Source organism: Nothobranchius furzeri, chromosome 13 (assembly GCF_043380555.1).
Source record: "Nothobranchius furzeri strain GRZ-AD chromosome 13, NfurGRZ-RIMD1, whole genome shotgun sequence".
NCBI lineage: Eukaryota > Metazoa > Chordata > Actinopteri > Cyprinodontiformes > Nothobranchiidae > Nothobranchius > Nothobranchius furzeri.
In genome coordinates, this window is record NC_091753.1 from 29887950 (window position 1) to 29911555 (window position 23606).

The window sequence follows — 23606 nt, forward strand, 5'->3', positions numbered from 1 at the left end:
TAATGCTGACCTTTCTATCCGTTTTTGTGGTGAATGTCCTATTAATGATTGTTGCTGCACATCTGAAAAACTTTCCTCGTGGTTGAAAATAATGATTTAGTTAGTCTTCTAAAATCTGTAAAAATGAGTGACTAACACTGATCCGGCATCTCATTGGGCTGTGACTGTTGGCGACTATTGGAGGCACAGAATGAGTACGTTTTCAGTGAGAGTCACCCTGAATGTGCAGCATATGAGGTAACTGCTAAAGTTGTGCTGCTGTTGCAAATATTCATGTCACAAAGTGTGTGTTTGCTTTGATTTAGGGATGCTACATACTGGCTTTTCTACCAATAGCCGATATTGTCCAACTCTCAGTTTCCGATATCCGATATATGCAGGGGTGTCCGTAAACCCCCCCACCCCGTAAAAATAAATAGCAACTTATTTTTAGGATGCTAACATCACATATCTCCTATCATGCATGCTATTATCTGTGCAAGATGAAAACTACTTTAATTTAAGTTATATATTTAGTAATAGGAAAAGTGCCTCATTTAATTTGTCTCCATCAGTGACGTTTTGAGAGAGAGGAGAGTTTGATAGATGAAATGTGCATGATATGTAAAAGTTGGGTCACAAAAGGAGTTAAAACCTGTACAGATGTTTTCTACCCATACAATACAAGTTTTATCAGCCAATATTGATGTTAGACCGATATCAACATCCCTACTTTTATTTACAGTTCAGTAAGCAACCCCTCCAAAGGTCCAGGGGGTCAAAATATTGTTGCCAAAATCAGTTTCAAGCACATTTCATCCATAAAATGAATGTGGATGAACAGATACACCCAACATGAATGTCCCATTTAAATGAGTGTTACTGTTTTAATGTGAGGAACATTTCCAAGCACTTTCAAAACCTTGAAAATATCCACAGTAAAATTCAAACTTTTGGAAGGATTTCCAGCACCTTTAAGAACCCTGAATATATTCCCTGACCCATGGAAACCAAACTGAGCTCCAGGTGGCCGTGAAAACGCGAAACGCTTTAAGACGAAATCTGAACTCTAAACGTTTTTAAAAAGCTCTAAATTCCTCCAACATGAGAGCACGTCTGTGCAGAGAGTGAACTGAGAGTCTTCGTGGTAATTTGAAGATATTTAGGAAACTTCCTTCCAAACATCGTTAACACCTGGTCACCAGCAGAAGCAGCTCAGTGTGGTTACATTTACGTATCTAAATTAGAATGAGCATTTCTCTTTTATGGAGCTCTTATTAACAAATCCACCCACGAGCAACTAAAGGTATCCAGGTGTGATAGAATAAAAATAAAACAAACTGGTAAGCTGTGAAAACTTTGAGCTAAAACTATCGCTTTAATCAATAAACCAGAGAAAAACTGAAGGTACGTTAGAGGGACATCCCAACTGACCTGTTGAATCTCATCTCCTGTCTCTCTTCGCTGGTGACGTGGCTCAGGCTGTACCGTCGCTGGGGAGATGGTGAGTCCTCCTCCTCCTCCTCCTCCTCAGCTCCCTCATCTCCCATTCTCTTATCAAAACTCTGGACATTCCCCTGCAGCAGCTGCTCTGATGCCCCGCCTCCTCCTCTTCCAGTTTGGAGTGATGGGCCTGCCTCCTCCACCCTGAAACCAGGACACGAACTCAAGGTCGGGTGGAACGTGGATAAAACCAGGCTTCCAAGTGTAATTTTACAACAGCTGACTTTATTTCTGTCTCCTAATCCTCTCTGATCTCTCTGCAGATCTGTTCCTGTTTCTTTTTCCACAAAAGGGCATTCACGTGTTTGCTAAAAGAGGATTTCTAAAGGTCCTATTGTCTTTTTGTCCTCCCCTACAATGTTCTTTTACTAATAAATCTCTCTGCCTCCAGTCCTGCACACACTGTTCTTATTTACGAGAAAACTGTGTGTGTGTCACCCCCACACCACAACCACAAATGTCCACATCAACAAACTCACATTAACACACAAAACTTCCTCTTGTGTGGTAAAATATACTTGTTAAGCACCTTTTATGAACTCTGTTCATTAGGAACAGGAAATCCCCCAAGAGAGAGAAAAAAGGCATAAATCTAGAAGAGCAGTAACACTTTTATCCCATCACGATTTCCAGGTCAAATATTTGGCTTTTTATGATCCTTCACCGAGACTCCAATCTTCTGACTTCATTTTGGGTGAAGAAAATAAAAAATAAGCCATTTAATAAACATTTATATGGTTTCAGTTACTGATCTCTCTGGTACACGACTTCATTAAGAATATAAAAAACAAAAGAAAACATACGCTGGTCTTTTATTCTCACCTGGTTACTGTTTGGTATCTGTCCAAACATAATGGTAAAGAATAGGTTTACTAACGCCACATCTTTCGTGTCCTAATGAATTTCATGGATGAGTGTGAGTATAATTTAAACCATATGAAGTGTGTGCATCATGCCAGTGAGCTCATCCTTTCCAACCTGCTGTGAGTTTTGTCCTCTAGTCGCCGTCCCAGCAGCCTGGCTATAGTAGTGAAAGAGTTGCTCATCCTGTAGATGTCTTTGCTACTACCCCCCAGTAAAGATGGGTATCGGTCAGTCAGAGCTCTGATCTCCAGCAGCAGGGTGTGGTGAAAGCTGTGCTCCATTGTGCCCAGAAGGGACACCAGGTAGGCCAGTGAGCTGTGAGCATGAGTCTGTAAACAACAGAGAAGCATCACTAGAAAAGGTTTCACCAGATACCTGATCAAGTCTGACTTTTTATGGTGTTAAACTGGTAAATTTATTTTAAAAAAGTTTTTGTCTTTATTAATTTATCTCATCCAGCCCTATATTTTCTTCTGCTTGTCTGGGGTCGGCTCACAGGGGTAGCAGCAAAAGAAGAGAGGCCCAGACTTCCCTCTCCCCAGCCACTTAGGCCAGCTCCTCCGGGGGAATCCTAATGTATTCCTTAGCCCTCCTGTCCACTGGACGTGAAAGGGGCATGTAATGTATTAGAGGTGTTTTACCCATGAGCTCCAATCCAACCAGAAGCGTTTCAGACCTGAAACAGTGTTCCACCCAGCAGGTCACACGAGGTCAAACATAAAAAAAAAAGAGAATTGCAACATAATGCTTCATTTCAGAAGTTCACACGATAACAAGCTAGGAGAAAGATGGCAGCATGCATCCAAAAAGGTCTGTGGTTTATTTTCTGTCTGTTTAACTAAGCTACAAAGGTTTCTCAGGTGATGACGAACGTGCTTTACAAGTTAAGCAACTGGAAATCCGCATGTAACTTTTATTTAGAAAGTTTACAAATGTTGTGCATTGCTTGTGTGCTTGACTTCCTGTCAGGACCGATCTGAACTGCAGAGTTTGACGTGTTTTAAAAGCGTAGCGTGTAAAAAATAGACTCAAAACATAATAAAAGCATCCCTTCGTTCCTGGTATGCATCCAAAACGTGATGCCTCGTGGCCACTGGAAAGGAACTTGGAACGTAGATCAACCAGTAAATCAAGATCTTTACCTTCTGGCTCATCTCTCTCTTCACCACAACAGAACGGTACAACGCCCACATCACTGTAGACACAGCACCAATCTGCCTATCGATCTCCCGCTTCATCTTTCCCTCACTCATGAATGCCCGAGATACTTAAACTCCTCTATTTGAGGCAGGACCTGGTCCCTGACCCGGAGAATGCGTTCTACCCTTTTCCAACTCAAGACCATGGACTCGGATTTAGAGGAGCTGATTCTCATCCCAGCTGCTTCACACTCGGCTGCAAACTGCTTCAGGAATAGTTGGAGATTGTGATCTACTGAAGCCAAAAAGACTACATCATCTGCAGGAAGCAGAGGCCCAATCCTCAGGCCACCAAAAAGGATGCTCTCAACACCTTGGCCGCGCCTAGAAATCCCGTCTATAAGTGTTACAAGCAAAATCGGTGACAAAGGGCAGCCTTGGTGGGAATGAGCCTAACTCTCACTGGGATTGAGTCCGAGTTACAGCCGACACCCTACAGGACCCCCTTATGGGTATAGAGCTGGTCAAATGTTCCGCGGTCAGGACGAAAACCAAAATGTTTCTGTTCTCCTTTACTAACTTCCTAATACCCCAGAAATTTAGCCTGAAAGTTTTGGAGTCATCCTTAAACTAAACAGGAAATGCAGATAATGATTCTGTGACCTGACCTAAAGCATGCATGGGCCAGATCACAGCTGAATGCAATCCAAGTGGTGCTCGCTGCAGAACCACAAAGGCGGAGCTGTGCCAGAAGGTGGAGCTGCACCAGAGTCAGCCCCGCCCATTCCATCAGAGTCAGTCCAGTTCCTTCCAGTTGTCAGACTTGATAGCATTCTGGAACCAAAGAGGGTGTTATAGCTAATATCATCTAAAATGCAAGATTGAGGATGGAGTTGAGAAGTTAATTGAACAGTTTATGTAAAGGTTCCATATAATTAAAAATCTAACTTTTGGAACTTTTTATTATGTTATACTGTCATTTCCTCATAAGAAACACGCCAAAGCCATTTTTGGCCTCATTCATGCATTTTCCTCCCATCTCAGCTTCAATTTGGTCTCCTTCCCCGAAGCGGGTCTGGTCTTGGTTCTCAAATCTGGATATTCTGTGAATTTTCTGACAAATTATTTCTGAAATGACTTCTACTGAGACACTGGCGGAAAAACCATACATCTCATCTACAAAGACACACTGAATGGCACAATTACATGTAACACCATTTGCATTTCATCAGATGTAGTGGAGAAGTGGTTATGGAGTCAGATTAACATATAGATTTGCGCAGGTTCGTCTCCCAGTAGCGGCAGTATAAAGGTAGTTTAAAACCCTTTTTCTTCTTTTCTAGCTACACTTGCCAGTACTATGTTTACAACAATATATTGGTTTACCATTTACAATATAATGACTAATGTGTTTATTTTTATTTATTCGTTTATTTAGCCAGTGTGAGTCCATTTGTGAGCAGAGTTTCAACTAAAATGCTGTTTAGGAACGACCAAATTCAAAGAACTTTTAGAGACATAAATATTTTGCTGAAAATAAACATTACAACTAAAATATAAACAAATTAAATGTTTCAGCTGGCTAAATAGATTGCTGCCGAGCCCACCCATTGTCGAACCAGCATCAGCAGAGGGGAAAGCAAAACTTAAGTCAGACGATCTTGCCACTGGACTACCAGAACCCATTAAATATACTTAAATGCTCTCGTATGCAGTTTTTGTTGGAGCGGCTGTGGGCAGATATTTGCTAAAATAAACCTTTTCATTTGGAGATATATTCAGGCTTTGTCATGTTATATTTATCTTGTTTAATTGGAGCATAGAACATAGCATTAACAATTGTACACTAAAAACAGCTGTAATTCATGTGGGTCAGGTTAGTTTGCGATAAAGTTGAAAAACAAAAACAGAAGAAGTCAGTGGGATAGGCTGAGTTTGCGTGAATGGGCGGGGCTGACTTTGGTGCAGCTCCGCCTTATGGTGCAGCTCCGCCTTTGTAGTTCTGCAGCGAGCACCCTCTCGCTGAATGTGGAGGGGCCTGGATGAGAGTCAGCTCCTGCAGGTCTAACACCACTGGCTGGACCTTTGGGCATGTACGTATGTCTCAAGCAGCCTCTTGCCCTTCTTCTGTCTTCCGTGGCTCATCATTTCCTGTAGGGTGGTTGTGCTCATCACTTAGAGATCTCTATCCACCAGATGGGAGTGGTACCATGGCGCCTCCTCATCAAAACGAATCAGCTGAGTCGATTTAAGTCTCTTATTGTGATGCTCCCTGGTTGACTTCTTTTGGAGGTTTTAAAGGAATGTCCAAGTGGGAGGGGACCTCAGAGCGTTACATATCCTTTCAGGCCTGGAAGAGCCATAGGATCTCCCAGTTGCACCTGGACCAGTAACCTCCATGATCCAACCTTGGATACGTGCTAGAAAATGAACAAATTGGTTGATGGATGGAGCTTTTCCCTTTGTTGTTCTTTTAAATGCTGTGTATGTATAATACTGGCTGACAGTGCCCTGAAGGTAGACTTGTATTAAATGAAGTAATAATCTCTGTAGGCTCACGGATAAAACTAAATAAAGAAAAACAAGAATTATCAACATTCTGATTCTTATATTTTACTACAGTTTATTCTTTGTTAAAATATGATTTGTGTTGCATTCATGAAAAGTTTGAAATTAACTGCACACATCTCTTTTGCCCTATCAGGCAGTTTTATGGTTGGATGGACGAGGGTAAAAGTGAAAGTCTACTTCTAAAACATGACAAACAAAAATAAATAGAAAACACATTTAGCTGGCTCTCAGCAAACAAAGAAAGTATAAACTTGATTTTTTTTCTTCAAATGTGATTACATTCCTGTTGGTTGTAGGAATACCAATCACGTTTCATCACTCTTAGTCTACTTTAGTTTAAATCACACTGAAACTTCTCACCGCTGACTTGAGGTATGTAACAATTATAATGAAACATACTGTTAGTGCAGCACCAAGTTCAACATTATTCAAAATCCAAAGATTTTTACACACAACCCACTAAACACAGAAACCCCCTCAATGAGAACAACAGGTAACATGTTTCAATAACTTAATCCCTGGAAGTGATTCAGGACAAAAGCCAGACCAAATAAGTCCATCTGGGAAAAACAAAAACTGGACTTTTCATTTAAAATTAGAACTCTAAGCTTGTAAATATGCATCCAGTTAAAAATGAGAACATTAAAGCTCTCAGACAAGCAGTCTGACTATGAGAGGGGCAGACGGAGAGCCCATTTCTGCTTTCATCTTTCAAACAAACCTTGTAAAGACAGGAGAGGAACAGAGCCACGTCTGGCCTGTTTCACAGGAACTCACAGTGCGATACTAAATTTATACGATGATCCTAAAACTAGTAGGAAATAACAGAAGTTGATGCTGGTCTTTGATAAGGCTCCATTAGGATTTGTAGGAAGTTACCACACACGCAAATCCGAAGCTAGCCGGAAGTTCATGTTGAAGTTACAAAGATTATGTGTTTTATCTCGGAATATCACATTTCTAAGAAAAAGACTTAATCAAACCTTTGAGATTATCTAAATTCCCCTGTCACTGCATGAATGATAATATTCTATCAGCCATTTTCTTCTGCTCATCTAAGGTCGAGTTGAAGAGAAGGCTAATTTCCTCCACTTGAATCTCGTTATTTCAGTCACAATCCAAATTTCAGGAGCCTAGGAGATGATTGGAAGGTTTATGGACCAGTAATTGGAGAACATTCCAGTTAGGCTCAGCACTTAACCATCCCTCACTCATAAACAAGACACCAACACTTTCCCACCCCAGAGTGAGAAATCCAGCTTGATCCGGTTCAGAAACCTGGTCTGTCACAAATCATTCCAATACCACCTCAACTGGCTCCGCTCGATGTGGATAAGCAGCGGATCCGAGCCTCTCCCGGATGACCGAGCTTCTCACCCTACCTCTAATGCAGAGAAAACTCATTTTGGCCGCTTGAATCCGCAATCTCATTCTTTCAGTCATACCCAAAGCCTGTGACCACAGGTGAGGGTAGGAATGTAGATCGACCAGTAAATCGAGAGCTTTGCCTCCTGGCTAAGCTCTCTCTTCACCACGACATATTGGTACAACGCCCGCATCACTGCAGACGCAGCCCCAATCCTCCTGTCGATCTCCCGATCCACCTTTCCGTCACCCGTGAACAAGACCCCGAGATACTAAAACTCCTCCACTTGGGGCAGGACCTCATCCCTGACCCGGAGGCATTCTACACTTTTACGATTCAAGAATTTAGAGGAGCTGATTCTCATCCCAGCTGCTTCACACTCAGAACCGCTCCAGCGAAAGCTGATGATCACATTCTGATGAAGCCAACAGGACCACATTATCTGCAAAAAGCAGAGACCTGATCCTCAGGCCACCAAAACGGATGCCCTCCACACCTTGGCTGCGCATAGAAATCCTGTCCATAAAGGTTATGAACAGAATCTGTGACAAAGGGCAACCCTGGCGGAATCCAATTCTCACTGGGAACGAGCCCGACTTACTGCTGGCAACGCGGACCAAGCTCTGACACCGGTCATACAGGGACCTAAAAGCCCGTATCAGAGGGCCTGGTACCCCATACTCCCGGAGTAACCCCCACAGGGCCCCCCAAGGGACGTGGTCAAACGCCTTCTCCAAATCCACAAAACACATGTAGACTGGTTGGGCAAATTCCCACGCACCCTCCAGGATCCCCCTAAGGATATAGAGGTGGTCCAGTGTTCCACGACCAGAACGAAAACCACATTGCTCCTCCTGAATCTGAGGTTCAACAATCCGACGGACCCTCCTTGCCAGAACCCCTGAATAGACTTTACCAGGAAGGCTCAGGAGTGCGATCCCCCTGTAGTTGGAGCACACCCGCTGTCCCCCTTTTTAAATAAGGGGACCACCACCCCGGTCTGCCAGTCCAGTGGAACTGCCCCAAATGTCCGCGCAATATTGTAGAGCTGCGTCAGCCAACACAGCCCCACAACATCAAGAGCCTTAAGGAACTCCGGGCGGATCTCATCCACCCCCAGAGCCTTGCCACAGAGGAGCTTTTTAACCACCTCAGTGACCTCAGCGCCAGGGATTTGAGAGGCCAACCCAAAGTCCCCAGACTCTGCTTCCTCACTGGAAGACATGTCGGTGGGATTGAGGAGGTCTTCAAAGTATTCTGCCCACCGATCCACAACGTCCTGAGTAGAGTTCAGCAGCACACAGTCCCCACTATAGACAGTTTTGGTAGCACACTGCCCCCCCCCCCCGGGGGGGGGGGGGGGCAGTGCGCCAGAATCTCCTCGAAGCCGTACGGAAGTCTTGCTCCATGGTCTCACCAAACTCCTCCCAAGCCCGGGTTGTTGCCTTGGCGACCACCCGAGCCGCGTTCCACTTGGACTGCCGGTACCCTTCAGCTGCCTCTGGAGTCCCACAGGCCAAAAAGACCTGATAGGGCTCTTTCTTCAGCTCAACAGCATCCCTAATCGCCAGGGTCCACCAGCGGGTTCGGGGGTTGTCACCACGACAGGCACCGACGATCCTGCACCCACAGCTCTGGTCGGCCGCCTCCACAATGGAGGCACGGAACAGGGTCCATTCAGATTCAACATCCCCCGCCTCCTCCGGAACATTTTGGAAGTTCTGTCGGAGGTGGGAATTGAAGCTCCTTCTGACAAGAGACTCTGCCAGACATTCCCAGCAGACCATCATGATACGTTTGGGCCTGCCTGGTCTGACCAGCATCCTCCTGCACCATCTGAGCCAAGTCACCACCAGGTAGTGGTCAGTTGACAGCTCCGCCCCTCTGTTCACCCGAGTGTCCAAGACATGCGGCCGCAGGTCAGATGAAACAACAACAAAGTCGATCATCGAGCTGCGGCCTAAGGTATCCTAGTGCCAAGAGCACATATGGACACCTGTATGTCTGAACATGGTGTTCATTATGGACAATCCATGACTGGCACAGAAGTCCAATAACAAAACACCACTTGAATTCAGATCAGGGGGCGTTCCTCCCAACCACACCTCTCCAGGTCTCACTGTCATTGCCCACGTGAGCGTTAAAGTCCCCCAGCAGAACGAGGGAGTCACCGGAAGGAGCGCTTTCCAGCACCCCCTCCAAGGTCTCCAAAAAGGGTGGGTAGTCTGAACTGTAGTTTGGTGCATAAGCACAGACCACAGTCAGAACCAGTCCCCCCACATGTAGACGGAGGAAGGCTACCCTCTCATTCACTGGGGTAAACCCCAACGTACAGACACCGAGATGGGGGGCAACTAGTATGCCCACCCCTGCTCGGCGCCTCTCAGTGGGAACAACTCCAGAGTGGTAGAAAGTCCAACCCCTCTCAAGGAAACTGGTTCCAGAGCCAGAGCCATGCGTTGAGGTGAGTCCGACAATATCTAGTCGGAACCTCTCAACCTCACACACCAACTCAGGCTCCTTCCCCCCAGGTGACATTCCATGAGCCAAGAGCCAGCTTCTGTAGCCGAAGATCAGACCGCCAAGGTCCCCGCCCTCGACTACCACCCGTCACACACTGCACCCGACCCCTTTGGCCCCTCCCATGAGTGGTGAGTCCATGGGAAGAAACACACACACACACAAACAGAAACACATAATTCCCAATCCAGACACCCTCTTCTCCATGAAAACACCTTGAGTTCTTCTTCATGAAAATGGCCCACATGTTCTAGGACAAGGAACAGCCCAGGTAGAGTCCAACAGCCTTGTGCACTAATCTGAATAAAACAAAACAGAAAATTTTCACAAAAATGTTGGGTTGTCACAAAGACAAATCCACGGGAGGCACTTTCCACTGCCATCACCAGGAGGCCTCTGCAGGAGTATTTTCCACAAAACAAGGGTTATTTTCCAAATGGTTCCAAGATGAAGAAAGACAAGGTACATTGTGTGTGAGTGTGTGTGTGTGTGTGTGTGTGTGTGTGTGTGTGTGTGTGTGTGTGTGTGTGTGTGTGTGTGTGTGTGTGTGTGTGTGTGTGTGCTAAAGTTGGGTTGGCAGGGGTTTGACAAGAAGATTGAGGAGGAAACAGCTTTTGGAGGAAATGCAGCCCTGGAGTAACTGAAGACTTTGTTATGGTTTCAAGCTCTACACTTTCTGAAGATGTGTGTGTGTGTGTGTGTGTGTGTGTGTGTGTGTGTGTGCGTGCGTGCGTGCGTGCGTGCGTGCGTTTTAGGACACCCTTAAATTTACCGAACGATGTGTGGGTGTGAAAAGAAAACACTTCATCTGGAGACACAAATATTTCCCCTGCTGCTAATTTTGCCTAATTGTTGCTAAACTGCCCTCATTGGAGCTGAAGGAGGACTCTGGAGTCCTCTCCTAAGAACTGTTTTTCTGTTCATGCTAGACAGACGGTCTCAGCTTCTACATGAGAGTAAACCTGTCCCAGGAAGAGAGGATCCTACTGATATAAGCAGGGAAATGAATGGACCAACTGGCCTGCCTTTAGAAATATCAGTAAATAATTTAACATACATGAGGATAAAAAACATTCTCAACATAAACTTTTAACAAAGAAACAAACAAGGTCAAAAAGAGAGAAACTGAAGTCTAAAAGCTGATGAATTATGACAAGATCATCATTACTCATCAGCCACTGATCGGATGTTTCGTCATTCTAGGATTTCCATCTGTGATGTAAACAGAAGAAAAGTGAAAAGGGAAGAGAAAACCTAAAACCTTCGTGTCCTTCAGGGATTTACTTCCCAGAACAGCTGAGTCTAAAAAAGAAACAGATAATGCAACACTGGATGTTGTAACCAAATGTACAGCAATAAAAATTCTTCTGTTTTATGACTCAAATAAATTATTTTAACTCAAGATAAAGCATGTAAAACAAAAAAATATGTATATATATATATATATATATATATATATATATTTTTTTTTTTTAGGCTGAAGTTTAACTCTTCAAGCTTACCCAATACCGACCCAGTTTGATCAAACAAACACTGCAAATACTGACAGCAAATAATATAAAAACAAATATAAACATCTATGTTGTAGTGAACTTCCAAAACAGGCTGTATAATAATTATTTAGCCCTCACCAGCGGTACCATAGCAGTAGCGCAATGCTAAGTGTTGCTCAGATAGAGGAACTATTATTATTTATCAGTGTGAAAAATTATGGTATGGTGTGAGAATGTGTAAAGACAGTCAAATGCAATTCTGACCCTCATCATGTGAGAGTTTGCAGCCCTGATAAATCACTTCAGATATAAGAATTAATTTCGCTTGTAAAACAAAATTTTAGCAAGCGAGCTCCACCGAGAAAGGTTTATGATTGGTCAGTCAGTGTAATGTAACAACATTCCTTTTCCGAATGCCCGGAAGGACGATCTGGAGTGAAGGCTGGGTGTTTTGCTAACCTGCAGGAAATGTCAACAACAAAGTTATTCATAAGGTGAAATGTTGCCTGATGTTTCTATGTGATTTTAGGAAAATAAAGTCAAGAAGGGGGTCTGAAAATTTGCTAAGTTGGCTGTGTTGGAGATGCACTTGATTTGTAATTCAGAGCAGTGCAGGAGGGAGGAGCAAATACTCGGCTTGTTTTGTTTTTATGATTGTTCAAAATCCATTGTGCAGCCCTAATGAGAGGTAGGCTGGAGCTGTGAGGAACTGGTAAACAAAATCCAACACTTTCAGGTGATTCTTCATCAACACCCTCTCCTTCAATTCTGCCTTTCCCAGGATCCACTATTTACCACTATCTTATCCATTTCTCTTTCCCTTTCCTCAAATAATTTTATTACATTTTTTAATTTTTCTCTAATTTATGATATGTTTTCATAATTTTTTAATCTTTTTAATTTTTTGAGTGTTCTTGTGATGATGATCTCATGATTTTTATCTTTATATAAAAGATAGTTTCTTCTAAAATGCGGTATGATACCAGCAGCCACTGCAGTGCCATGTTCATTGCATCTTCAGAAAAATGTAGGTTAGTGATTATAAGGGATCTTATTTTGCTTTTGGGTGCAGTTTTGTTCTTTTTCTTCTTCAGCCCAGATGAAGTACAGATGACACACTGGGGATTTGTTGCCCCCTAGTATGCTCTTTAAAAGTCCTAAAAATGGGACTCAAAGAAGCGGGGTTTACTAAAGATGCTTAGGTTGCATTTATGCTTGGTACATTTGATTTTAGGTTAACCATTTTGATAAATAACAGTTGTGATTTCATAAATTTTAGTCAACTCTTATATAAACCTTATAGCTGGTGTTTAATGGGGCCAAAAATTATTTTTTGAGTGTAGAGTTAGTGTTTGGTGTGGGCTGGATGTTAAGCTGAATCTGTCTCAGTTTCAGTGTGAATTTGTGAATAAAACCCAAAGGCCTGGACAATTTCAGCAGCATTTTATCATGCAGATACGTTTTTTACCTCACTGATGATGCCCACAGAACCGTGGATTTTGGCCACACTGCCCTGGAACGCAGTAGAATGCTGTCCCACCATCCTCAATGTAGGAAGAAAGTTGATGAGTGATGAAGGACTGGCCTGTGAGACGTCTACCAGAGCTCCCAGCAGAGCCTCGGTCAGAGAATGGTCACTCAGGTAACTGACCAGTACAGGAACCTGAGTGCTCAGCATCTGTGTGGATTAATACAGATGTACAAAGCACTCAGTTAAGAGGGATTGTTGATTTTCTGGGTGTAACTCATGAAACCTGCAGATGAGGGGACAGATCCTGGAGCAGCGTAAGGGATGAGAAAATTAATCAAGGACCAACTGCAGCTCTCGGGTAAAACTGGAATACATCCACCAATGTTTCAGAATTTTTATTCAAATTTGTGAGACAGTTGTTCTGAATGAACTTGCTAATTCCACCACTTTTCTTAAGAACATTTGAAATGTCAGCCTCCCATCACTTCTAGTAAGTTACACCATGCTATGAAACATTTTGTAACTGATGTCGTGAATGCGGCTGCATAAAACAGAACATTTTTGGTGAGTAGTCTCTGTGTGGGGTGATGAGGGGGGTGAGGCAGAGGGTAAGAATAACTCCAGATGGTTGGTTTTGTTTCTCAACTGAACTGAATTGTGCCTGTTTCACCACTGAGATCAGGTTCCTGTTGTGTGAAAAACAGCAGCTCTTCTCCAAAATGTGTAAGAATAAAGTAGTTCCTGCAGTGATATGCGCTCCATTTCAGAATTAATAACAAAATTTTAATGTGTTTTACTTGGTGGTGGTCTCGTTGTGGCACACAGGCAAGTCAAAGGTAAATAATTAAGATGGTTTGACTAAAAATCATTTGGAGCAAAAAAACTAGGTTTCATTTACAAAGAAAGTGGTCCACACCAAGAACAATCCACGTTGTTCAGCAATGAAACTCAGCTGGGGCCTCCAGATGGATGTTGACTAACTTCAGTAGGTTGTACATTAAAAAAAGAGAGAAGCAGCAGGATGTGGGTTGAAAATGTTATCCCAAAACACGAGGACTTAGGAGAATTTACAACTCTGTTATGAAAGTTGTTGCTGCTGTTTTGAGAAAAAGATCTTCTGCATACTTGTGTATGTGTCAACAGTATAGGCCCGGAACTGTGGGAAATGTTAAAAAAGAATAATACCACTGCCACAGATCTTAAAGACTAAATTCACTGTTTCTTTGCAGTGGTCTCTAGTAAAAATTAATACCTTGTGAGTTGATCTCTGTAGCAAAACAAAATAAAATGCTCTGGCGCTCCTGTTTAAGGAGCTAGAAGTCAGTCATAGCAGAGGTGAGCAGAAGACGGCAGGTTTTGGAGACTTATTACCTGATATTTGCACATTCCGGAACTGCGCTGCTCTGGGTGGCTGCATGTTGGAGTAACTCTGTTGACTATATGTAAGTTTTGCCTTTTCTTGGACATTTTTTCTTCTAGTTTCTCAAGAAAAACTGTATTTTTTTGGACATTTTACTTTTCTGTTTCTGGTGCTGTGAAGCTAGGAGGATTTTTTTACTGCTATTTTTTCACTTTTTGAGTATTTGTTATGATGTGTAACCATGGCAACAAGCTGGTTTACAATCGGGAGCAGGTGATTAACATCGGAAAGGCTGAAATAATACCTCAACTGAAGCCACAAATCCCAAATGAGCTAAAACGCAAGAAGCGTGGGTGCAGAGCGGGAGCAAAACGGAGACAGAGAAAGAGGAAATTCAAACCATCTCTTCCATCGATCATAATGGGCAATGTAAGATCACTGGCCAACAAGATGGAGGAAACTCTAAGCCCTTTCAAGGACTCAGCCAGAGTTTCGGCAGTGCAGTGTTATGTGTGTCACTGAAACGTGGCTGCAGGACCATATCCCCAATTCCAGCGTCTCTCTGCCAGGATTCCTGACTGTACGAGCAGACAGAGATCTGAAGAGGAGCAGGAAAAGAAAAGGAGGTGGAGTGGCAGTGCTTGTCAACAACAGATGGTGCCATCCAGGTCATGTTTCAGTGAAATGTCGTCTCTGCAGCCCAGATGTTGAACTCCTGGCAGTAAGTTGTCGCCCATATTATTTGCCAAGAGAGTTCACCAGTGTTGTCTTGGCAACAGTTTATATTCCACCTTCAGCCATTGCTGAAAATGCATGTGATGCCATCAGTTCTGCTGTCGCTAAGGTACAAACCCAGCACCCCAATGCATTTGTGGCTATATCTGGTGATTTTAATCATGCCTCGCTCTCTGCTTCACTTGCAACATTTCAACAGTTTGTCAGCTGCTCCGCCAGAGAAAACAAGACATTGGATTTGTGTTATGCAAATGTAAAGAATGCATACATGTCCAAAACAAGACCTCCTCTGGGACAATCAGATCACAATCTTGTTTTTCTCTGCTCAGAAAACAAACCACTTGTTCAGAGGCAACCTGTGACAAGAAGAACTGTGAGAAAATGGTCACAGGATGCTGAAGAAGCCCTGCAGGGTTGTTTTGAGACCACAGATTGGATGACTCTCTGCCAAGGATATGAAGAGGACATCAATGCCATGACTGGATGTGTCACTGACTATATTACCTTCTGTGTGGACAACATCAGACCCACCAGAACAGTGAGATGCTTCGCTAATAACAAACCCTGGATCACCAGTGAACTGAAGAATCTGCTAAATGAGAAAAAAAAAACCCTTCAAGGAGGGAGACAGGGAATTATTGAGGAATATACAGAAGCAACTGAAGATCAAGATCAGAGACAGCAAGGAGGCATACAGGAAGAAGCTGGAGAACAAACTACAGAGGAACAATATCAGAGATGTCTAGTCAGGGATGAAGAAGATCACAGGCTTCAAGCAGAGGAAAGATTGCACAGATGGCAGCCTGGACACAGCCAATGAACTGAACAAGTTCTTCAATAGGTTCAGTTCAGGAACAAACCCAGCATCCTCCTTGCCTGTCCCCAGCCAATCAGACATCCCATCCTCTGAATCCAACATTTTCCTGTCACACGCCAGCTCTTTTGTCCTCTAACACAGTCGTGGACTCTTCTGGTTCTATAAATCTGTCTTCAACCAAGTCAGGAGATGCTGCTGCCCCATTTATCTCCCCCTCCCCCATATCTGTCTCTAGAAGTCAGGTGAAGAGGCAGCTGGAGAGACTGAACAGGAACAAGGCTGCAGGTCCAGATGGAGTCAGCCCCAGGGTACTGAAGGCATGTGCAGAGCAGCTCTGTGGGATTCTGCAGCACCTCTTCAACCTCAGCCTGGCCCAGGAGAAGTTTCCAGTCCTGTGGAAGACATCCTACCTTGTTCCAGTTCCAAAGAAAACTCGCCCATAAGTCAATGACGACTACAGACCGGTTGCGCTGACATCCCACATCATGAAGGTCCTGGAGAGACTCCTGTTGGGCCACCTGAATAAGCAAACTGGGACATATCAGGACCCGCTGCAGTTTGCTTATCGCCATGGAGTTGGAGTTGAAGATGCCATCTTTCAGCTGCTTCAACCAATCCACTGTCATCTGGACAAAGCAGGCAGCACTGTCAGGGTCATGTTCTTAGATTTCTCCAGTGCATTTAACACAATCCAGCCTGATTTACTTTGCCAGAAACTCCAGAAGACACAGGTGGGGGCCTCAACTATCGCCTGGATTAAAGACTACCTGACAAACCGACCACAGTTTGTGAGGCTGAAGAACTGCACATCAAACCAGGCGATCAGTAACATTGGAACACCACAGGGAACTTTACTCTCACCATTCCTTTTCACCCTGTACACCTCAGACTTCCAGTACAAATCAGAGACCTGTCATCTACAGAAATACTCAGATGACTCTGCAGTTGTCGGGTGTATCAGAGATGGACAGGAAGCTGAGTACAGAGAGCTGGTGGAGCGCTTTGTGGCATGGTGTGGAAACATTCATCTGACCTTGAATGTGAAAAAAACAAAGGAGATGATTTTAGACTTCAGAAGAAACAGGGTGGAGTCAAACACTGTTTCCATCATGGGAGAAGAAGTGGAGGTGGTTGAGGAATACAAATACCTTGGAGTTCACCTGGACAACAGACTGGACTGGAGAAAGAACAGCGAAGCCGTTTACAAGAAGGGACACAGCAGACTGCACTTCTTGAGGACACTTAGGTCCTTCAATGTCTGTAGCAAGATGCTGCACCTCTTCTACAAGTCTGTTGTTGAGAGTGTAATCTCTTCAGCCATCATCTGTTGGGGTAGTAGTATCAGAAGCAGGGACCTGAAAAGGTTCAACAGCCTAATAAAAAAGGCTGGTTCTGTTCTGGGGACGACTGTGGAACCACTGGAGGAGATAATGCAAAGAAGGAATCTCCAGAGAATCAAGAAAATGATGGACAACCCTGAGCATTCTCTTCACAAGACTGTCCGACAACGGAAGAGTGTCTTCAGTCAGAGGCTTCTTCAGTTTCGCTGCAACACTGACCGCTACTGGAGATCCTTCCTACCAACAGCCATTGTAATATACAATAACTCTTTGACGACTTGATTATTATTATTATTCTGAGCTACTACAGCAATCAATTTTCCTCTGAGATTAATAAAGTATTTTTGAATTGAATTGAATTTCGCCTCTGATTGGCTAACAGCAATACAACTCTACCACTGATGCAGTTTGCTGATGTTTTATCTCCAAAAATAACACAAACCTGGAGGAGTTCATCCTTGTTGTGGAGTTGTTAAAACAGGTAGAGGGCTATTTTGACATATAGTCTGCATGTTAAGCTGTCAGTAGATCAGTTTTTCCTGCTGTAACAGAGCTGTTAGGAAAATGCAGGAAAAGTAAACATATAACAGCTGGGAGCTGTGGCTCAGCCGATCCATCTTTTAGCTAAACATCTTTGCTGAATCTTAACAGGACGGACACACGTGTTATTACCCCCATATCTTATAATCACCCTCTTGATGTGAAACTCCCCTGAACTCTGATTTACACAGAAAATAAAACGTACAAGTGGATGTTGCTCAGCAACCATCTGGATAAGTCTAATCAGGTGCTGTTTCTCAGGTGTTTCCAGCTGTGACATCATCCTTGTGAGGTTACCCAGGTGACGGTGGATGGTATCCGGTTGTCTTGCATAAACTGAAGGCAGCACTCGTAACAGCATGTGGTTCCCTGAAAGACAGGAAGAGACCAGATTAAACCTACATGAAATACATATCAGTGTTCTGTGTCTTCATACTATGCAGGTTCAATCCCAGCTCCCACCAGAGAATGCTGCTGTTGTGTCCTTGGGCAAGACATTTAACCCGCTTTCATGTTGGTGGTAGCTGGAGGGACCAGTGGCATCAGTGTATGGCAGTCCTTGCCTCTGCCCCAGGGCAGCTGTGGCTACATTGTAGCTCATTGTGTTGTGAAGCGCTTTGGGGGTTGTAGAACCCAAAGAAGGTGCTATACAAATACAGACTATTTACCATTTAAACTCAACAATAGAAGAACACCAGCGGTTGGTTGGGTACCTTTACGGTTTTTCCTGTTGATGTTTTCATCATTACACAAATTAAAACCGAGCTTTAACACTCACTGGCCCCCTTTAGTGTCAGAATTATGTCTGGACAAAGTTAAGCTGATGCATGACTGGACATGAAGGGACTGAGAATCAGCACACAGATTTGGAAAACCCACAACATTACGCAACAGCCTGAGTCTGGGCTTGAAACATCTTTAAATGATTCACTTCACCGAACAAAGACTCTTGTTTTCACACAGAAGGGGAATAATTGGTGACCATCAGGATTGCATGAAATGACTACAAAAAGCCAAAGTTCAGACCACGAGAAATCCTGTATGCTTAATGTTTAGGTGAAGTAAGATTCTGCAAACCAAAGAAAGCTGAAGAGAATAAAGATAAAAGCCAAAGGTTATAAAGCATGTGTAGCATATGGTGTTGATATTTGGGGATGTATTGGACTGAGTGTATTGTACTGACTGAAAAAAAAAAAAACATCAGAAAAAGAAAACGTACTTCGGACTTTACAGAGGGAACTGACCTTTGTTTAATAGAAATCAATTCTCCTGAATTTCTTCACATTATCTATCTATCTATCTATCTATCTATCTATCTATCTATCTATCTATCTATCTATCTATCTATCTATCTATCTATCTATCTATCATCTATCTATCTATCTATCTATCTATCTATCTATCTATCTATCTATCTATCTATCTATCTATCTATCTATCTATCATCTATCTATCTATCATCTATCTATCTATCTATCTATCTATCTATCTATCTATCTATCTATCTATCTATCTATCTATCTATCTATCTATCTATCTATCTATCTATCTGCGGTAAAGAGTTACAACTACATGTCACATATGAAGTTTTAATTATAATTAATGTAAATGTTTTTAAATTCCATCTAGGGGTAGGCAATATCATGTCATTCATAATATTACCAGTTATTATTTCCTGCCAAGAAAAAAAAATCTATCATTTTAAGCTAACTTCACTGATGTAATTGCATCCACTAAACAGAGGATTATGTTCATGTGGGTCATTAGCATGAAGTTATTGAAGTTGTCAAAGCAAACATGGCTGGAATCACAGTTTTACCTGTAATCTGTTTCTCTAAGTGTACGTGCTGCTGTAATGAGTGGATGTCCCCACTGTGGGACTAATAAAAGTTACTCTATTCAATTATATTAATTCATATCAGAACGTTTGAGGAGTTGTGGCCTTTCCAGGCTTCCGTACCAGTAACCTGGTTATAGAGGAGGGGTTCGTCTCACAAACAGGAAAAGCACACTGGTAAAGTGGTAATTCACCGCGTCACCAACTAATGTAGGAGAGGGAACATGTGAGTGAGTCACCACGGTAGGAAGCCCAGGTGCTCTGAGCGAGTGATCTGTGGCTGACAGTGTTGGGAGTAACGCGATACAAAAGTAATTAACTACTGTAATGCATTGCTTTTTGCTGTAATGTGGAAATGTAAGGCATTACAGGGAAAGAAAAAGGTAATATTTACTCGGTACAATTGTCAGTAACGCGGTAATTACCATACATTTTTAAACCCAGAATCAAGATGTGGGTTTCCTAAAAGTTCAAATTGCGGGAAGCCTGAAAAAAGATCCAGTATCCACATATATTACGTCATTTATGGACTCAGCTTTTCAGGCATTCTATGAGCAAAGGGTACTCAGTGGTAATGGCTCAAATATTCCAGCTGCGTCCTGCACGCGGCTGCTGTTATATTCACAAAATCGCTCCACCAAAACAAAGTAATTTGTTTGCGATCATTTATATCAGCCCATATTCTCTGGTACTTCATGTACTTTTCAGCTGAGTTCATAATCTGTGCCCCGGTGATTTCAACTCATTGCTGCTGGAGCGCAGTGTCAGGTTCGTTGGCAGATCTGAAGCGTGACTGAGAGATTCTGTTGCCCAGACGCGGAGTGACGGAAATAACCGGCGTGGTTATCTCCTGAAGGTTTAATTAGAAGGTTTTGAGGGCTGGTAAGCCTGGAGACTCGATACAAAGTCTGGTGAGAACGATGACTGAGCAATGAATGAAACGCCGGCACTTCCTTAAGTAGTGTCGGCGTGATGACGTCAGCCGCCACGTTGGTGGCAGGAATGATTGGAATGAAGTCAGCGGGAGGAGTTCGTGACAGGACCCCCCCCCCCCTAGGGACGGCTCCCGAAGTCCCAGGACGGTGAGCCCAGAAGTCAGTCAGCAGGGTAGGGTCGACAAACGAGCTCGTGGGCTCCCAAGAGCGTTCCTCAGGCCCGTACCCCTCCAGTCCACGAGGTACTACCAACCTCGTCCCCGGCGGCAAGCTTCCAGGATCCTGCGGACCGTGTAGGTGCGATCCGCCTCAACGCCGTGGGGCGGAGGCACCTGGACCGGTGGAGGGTGGAGAGGAGATGAGATCACCGGCTTAAGCTGGGAGACGTGAAAGACCGGGTAAATCTGGAGAGTAGCCGGGAGGCGCAGATGGCAGGTGACTGGATTGATGACCTCGGGGACAGGAAACGGACCCAGGAAGCGAGGAGTGAGCTTCCGGGAGCCAGCCGGCATCCACAGGTTAGCGGAGGAGAGCCACACCTGGTCGCCAGACCGGAAGACGGGGCCAGGCCGGTGGCGGCGGCAATGCTGGCGGGCATACTCCGTGTTGGCCCGGGTGATGGCCGCACGGGCCCGGATCCAGGCGAGCCGACAGCGGCGGACCAGCATCTGGAGAGCAGGGACCTCCACCTCGGGCACCTGATGGTCAAACAGAGGAGGCTGATAACCGTAACAGGTCTCGAAGGGAGACAGACTCGTGGCAGAGGAGGTCTGGAGGTTGTGTGACAGCTCCGCCCACAGGAGAAAGCGGGGCCAGGTGGTCGGCTGGGACGAAGCGAAGCAGCGAAGGTAGCGTCCAAGCTGCTGGTTAGCTCTCTCTGTCTGACCATTTGTCTGCGGATGGTATCCAGAGGACAGACTGGTGGAAGCACCGACCAGGCGACAGAACGCTTTCCAGAAGCGTGAGACGAACTGGGGTCCTCGGTCGGAAACCATGTCCTGAGGGAAACCATGGAGCCGCACCACCTGTTCCAGGAGCAGTTCGGCCGTCCTCTTGGCTGTGGGGAGGCCGGCCAGGGCCACTAAGTGCACGGCCTTGGAGAAACGGTCCGTGATAGTCTATATGGTGTCCAGGTGGTCGACCGCCGGCAGTCCCGTGACAAAGTCCAGCCCGATGTGTGACCATGGCCGCTTGGGCACAGGGAGGGGCTGTAACTCTCCAGCGCCGGGTCGGTTGGAGAACTTGGAGCGAGCAAACACATCACACGCAGCGGTGAACTCGCGGACATCCTTCCTCATGGATGGCCACCAGAGAGCCCGACGGAGGAACTGGAGGGTACGGGCTTGTCCTTGATGTCCCGCGAGCCGTGAACAATGCCCCCACGCGAGCGCCTCTTGTCGGCAGGAGGCGGGAACGTAGAGACGGTTCGGTGGAGCCTCCGGCGGCACCGGATCGCCAGGAAGTGCTGACCGTATGGACTGCTCCAACGGCTATTGGAGGGAGGCCAGGAAGCGTTGAGTCGGTAGAATGGTCCGAGGCTCCGTGGGGTCGGCATCTGGTGCAAAACGCCGAGAGAGAGCGTCCGCCTTGAGGTTTTTGGAGCCAGGCCGGTAGGCGATATGGAAGTGGTACGGCTCGAAAAAGAGGGCCCACCGAGCCTGACGAGGGTTGAGTTGGCGGGCAGACTAGATGAATGAGATTCTGGTGGTCGGTCCAGATCAGAAAGGGATCGGTGGTCCCCAGGAGCCACTGCCTCCATTCCTCCAGAGCCCATTTTATAGCCAGCAGCTCTCTGTCGCCGACCCCGTAGTTCTGCTGTGTGGGGGAAAACTTCCGGGAGAAGTAGGTACATGAGTGGAGCTTAGAGTCTGGACCCCGTTGCGAGAGAACGGCCCCCGCTCCCACATCAGAGGCGTCCACCTCCACGACGAAGGGCCAGGTCTGGTCCGGGTGGAGGAGGATGGGTTCCTTAGTGAAACGTCCGACCAGCTCATGGAAAGCACGGACAGCCTCTGGAGTAAGGCGAAAAGGGCGAGGCTGATTGATGGTTTTGGTGAGTGAGGTCAGTGGCGCTGCGAGGGAGCTGAAGTTGCGTATAAACCTCCAGTAAAAGTTCGAGAAACCCAGGACACTTTGCAGCTGCTTCAGGGTCGTGGGTAGAGGCCACCGAGCTACTGCCTGAACCTTCTGGGGGTCCATCTTCAGGCACCGGGAGGAGATGGTAAAACCCAGGAAGGACTCCTGGTGAAACGCACACTTCTCCAGTTTGCAGTAAAGTCCATGGTCCAGGAGGCGGGACAGAACCGCTCGAACATGCCGGATGTGCTCTTCGGCCGTGCGGGAGTAGATGAGGATGTCATCTAGATAAACAAAGACCCAGCGGCCCAACATGTCTCTCAGCACATCTGTAATGAACCGCTGGAAGACGGCAGGGCTGTTGCAGAGGCCAAAAGGCATCACCAGATATTCATAGTGGCCAGTGGGCGTGATAAAGCGGTCTTCCACTCCTCACCTTCCTTAATACGGATGAGGTTATAGGCACTGCGCAGATCCAGTTTAGTAAACACTGCGGCTTGTGTGATGGCGTCCAGGGCAGTGCCCATGAGAGGGAGAGGGTGACAGTCCCTGATTGTTATTTTATTTAACCCTCGATAGTCTATACAGGGCCAGAGATCCCCCTCCTTCTTCTTTACAAAGAAAAACCCCGCGGCCCCGGGGGATGTTGAGGAACGGACGAATCCCTTCTGGAGGGCATCAGTTATATAATTGTCCATAGCCCGGGTCTCCGCCGGAGAGAGGGAGAACAGGCGACCCCGAGGGGGGGTGGTGCCGGGCTGGAGCCTGATCTCCAGGTCGAAGGGTCGGTGAGGAGGTAACCTGGTAGTGGGTTCTTTAGCGAAGACCTGAGCGAGGTCGTGGTATTGAGGAGGGACGAGCGTCAGGTCTACGTCTGTGGGAGGGGCTGATCCAGTCCGAGGTTCAGGGGGGCCCCGGTGGTTATGGCAACCCATGCCCCAGGCCAGGACTTTACTGGTGGACCAGGAGATGTGAGGCTCATGGCGGCAGAACCAGGAATGACCCAGGATGAGAGGCGTAGCCGGAGCCTGGATGACCAGGAAGTGGAGGGTCTCCCGGT

The 23606-nt window shown here is 45.4% G+C and overlaps 1 protein-coding gene across 3 annotated transcripts in view; it reads right to left on the reverse strand.

Annotated features, from left to right (window-relative positions):
• veph1 (ventricular zone expressed PH domain-containing 1) overlaps positions 1–23606 on the reverse strand; it is a 125057-nt gene that overhangs the window by 25240 nt on the left and 76211 nt on the right. For 2 of the 3 annotated variants that reach the window (XM_015951820.3, XM_015951821.3), the window contains exons 5-8: positions 17904–18067; positions 12904–13113; positions 2461–2675; positions 1414–1626 (exon numbers count right to left, since the gene is read on the reverse strand). In XM_015951820.3, the coding sequence (XP_015807306.3) occupies positions 1414–1626; positions 2461–2675; positions 12904–13113; positions 17904–18067 (802 nt within the window). Of the gene's footprint in view, positions 1–1413; positions 1627–2460; positions 2676–12903; positions 13114–17903; positions 18068–23606 lie in introns of those variants that run through there. The other variant, XM_070543477.1, reaches the window with a different exon arrangement.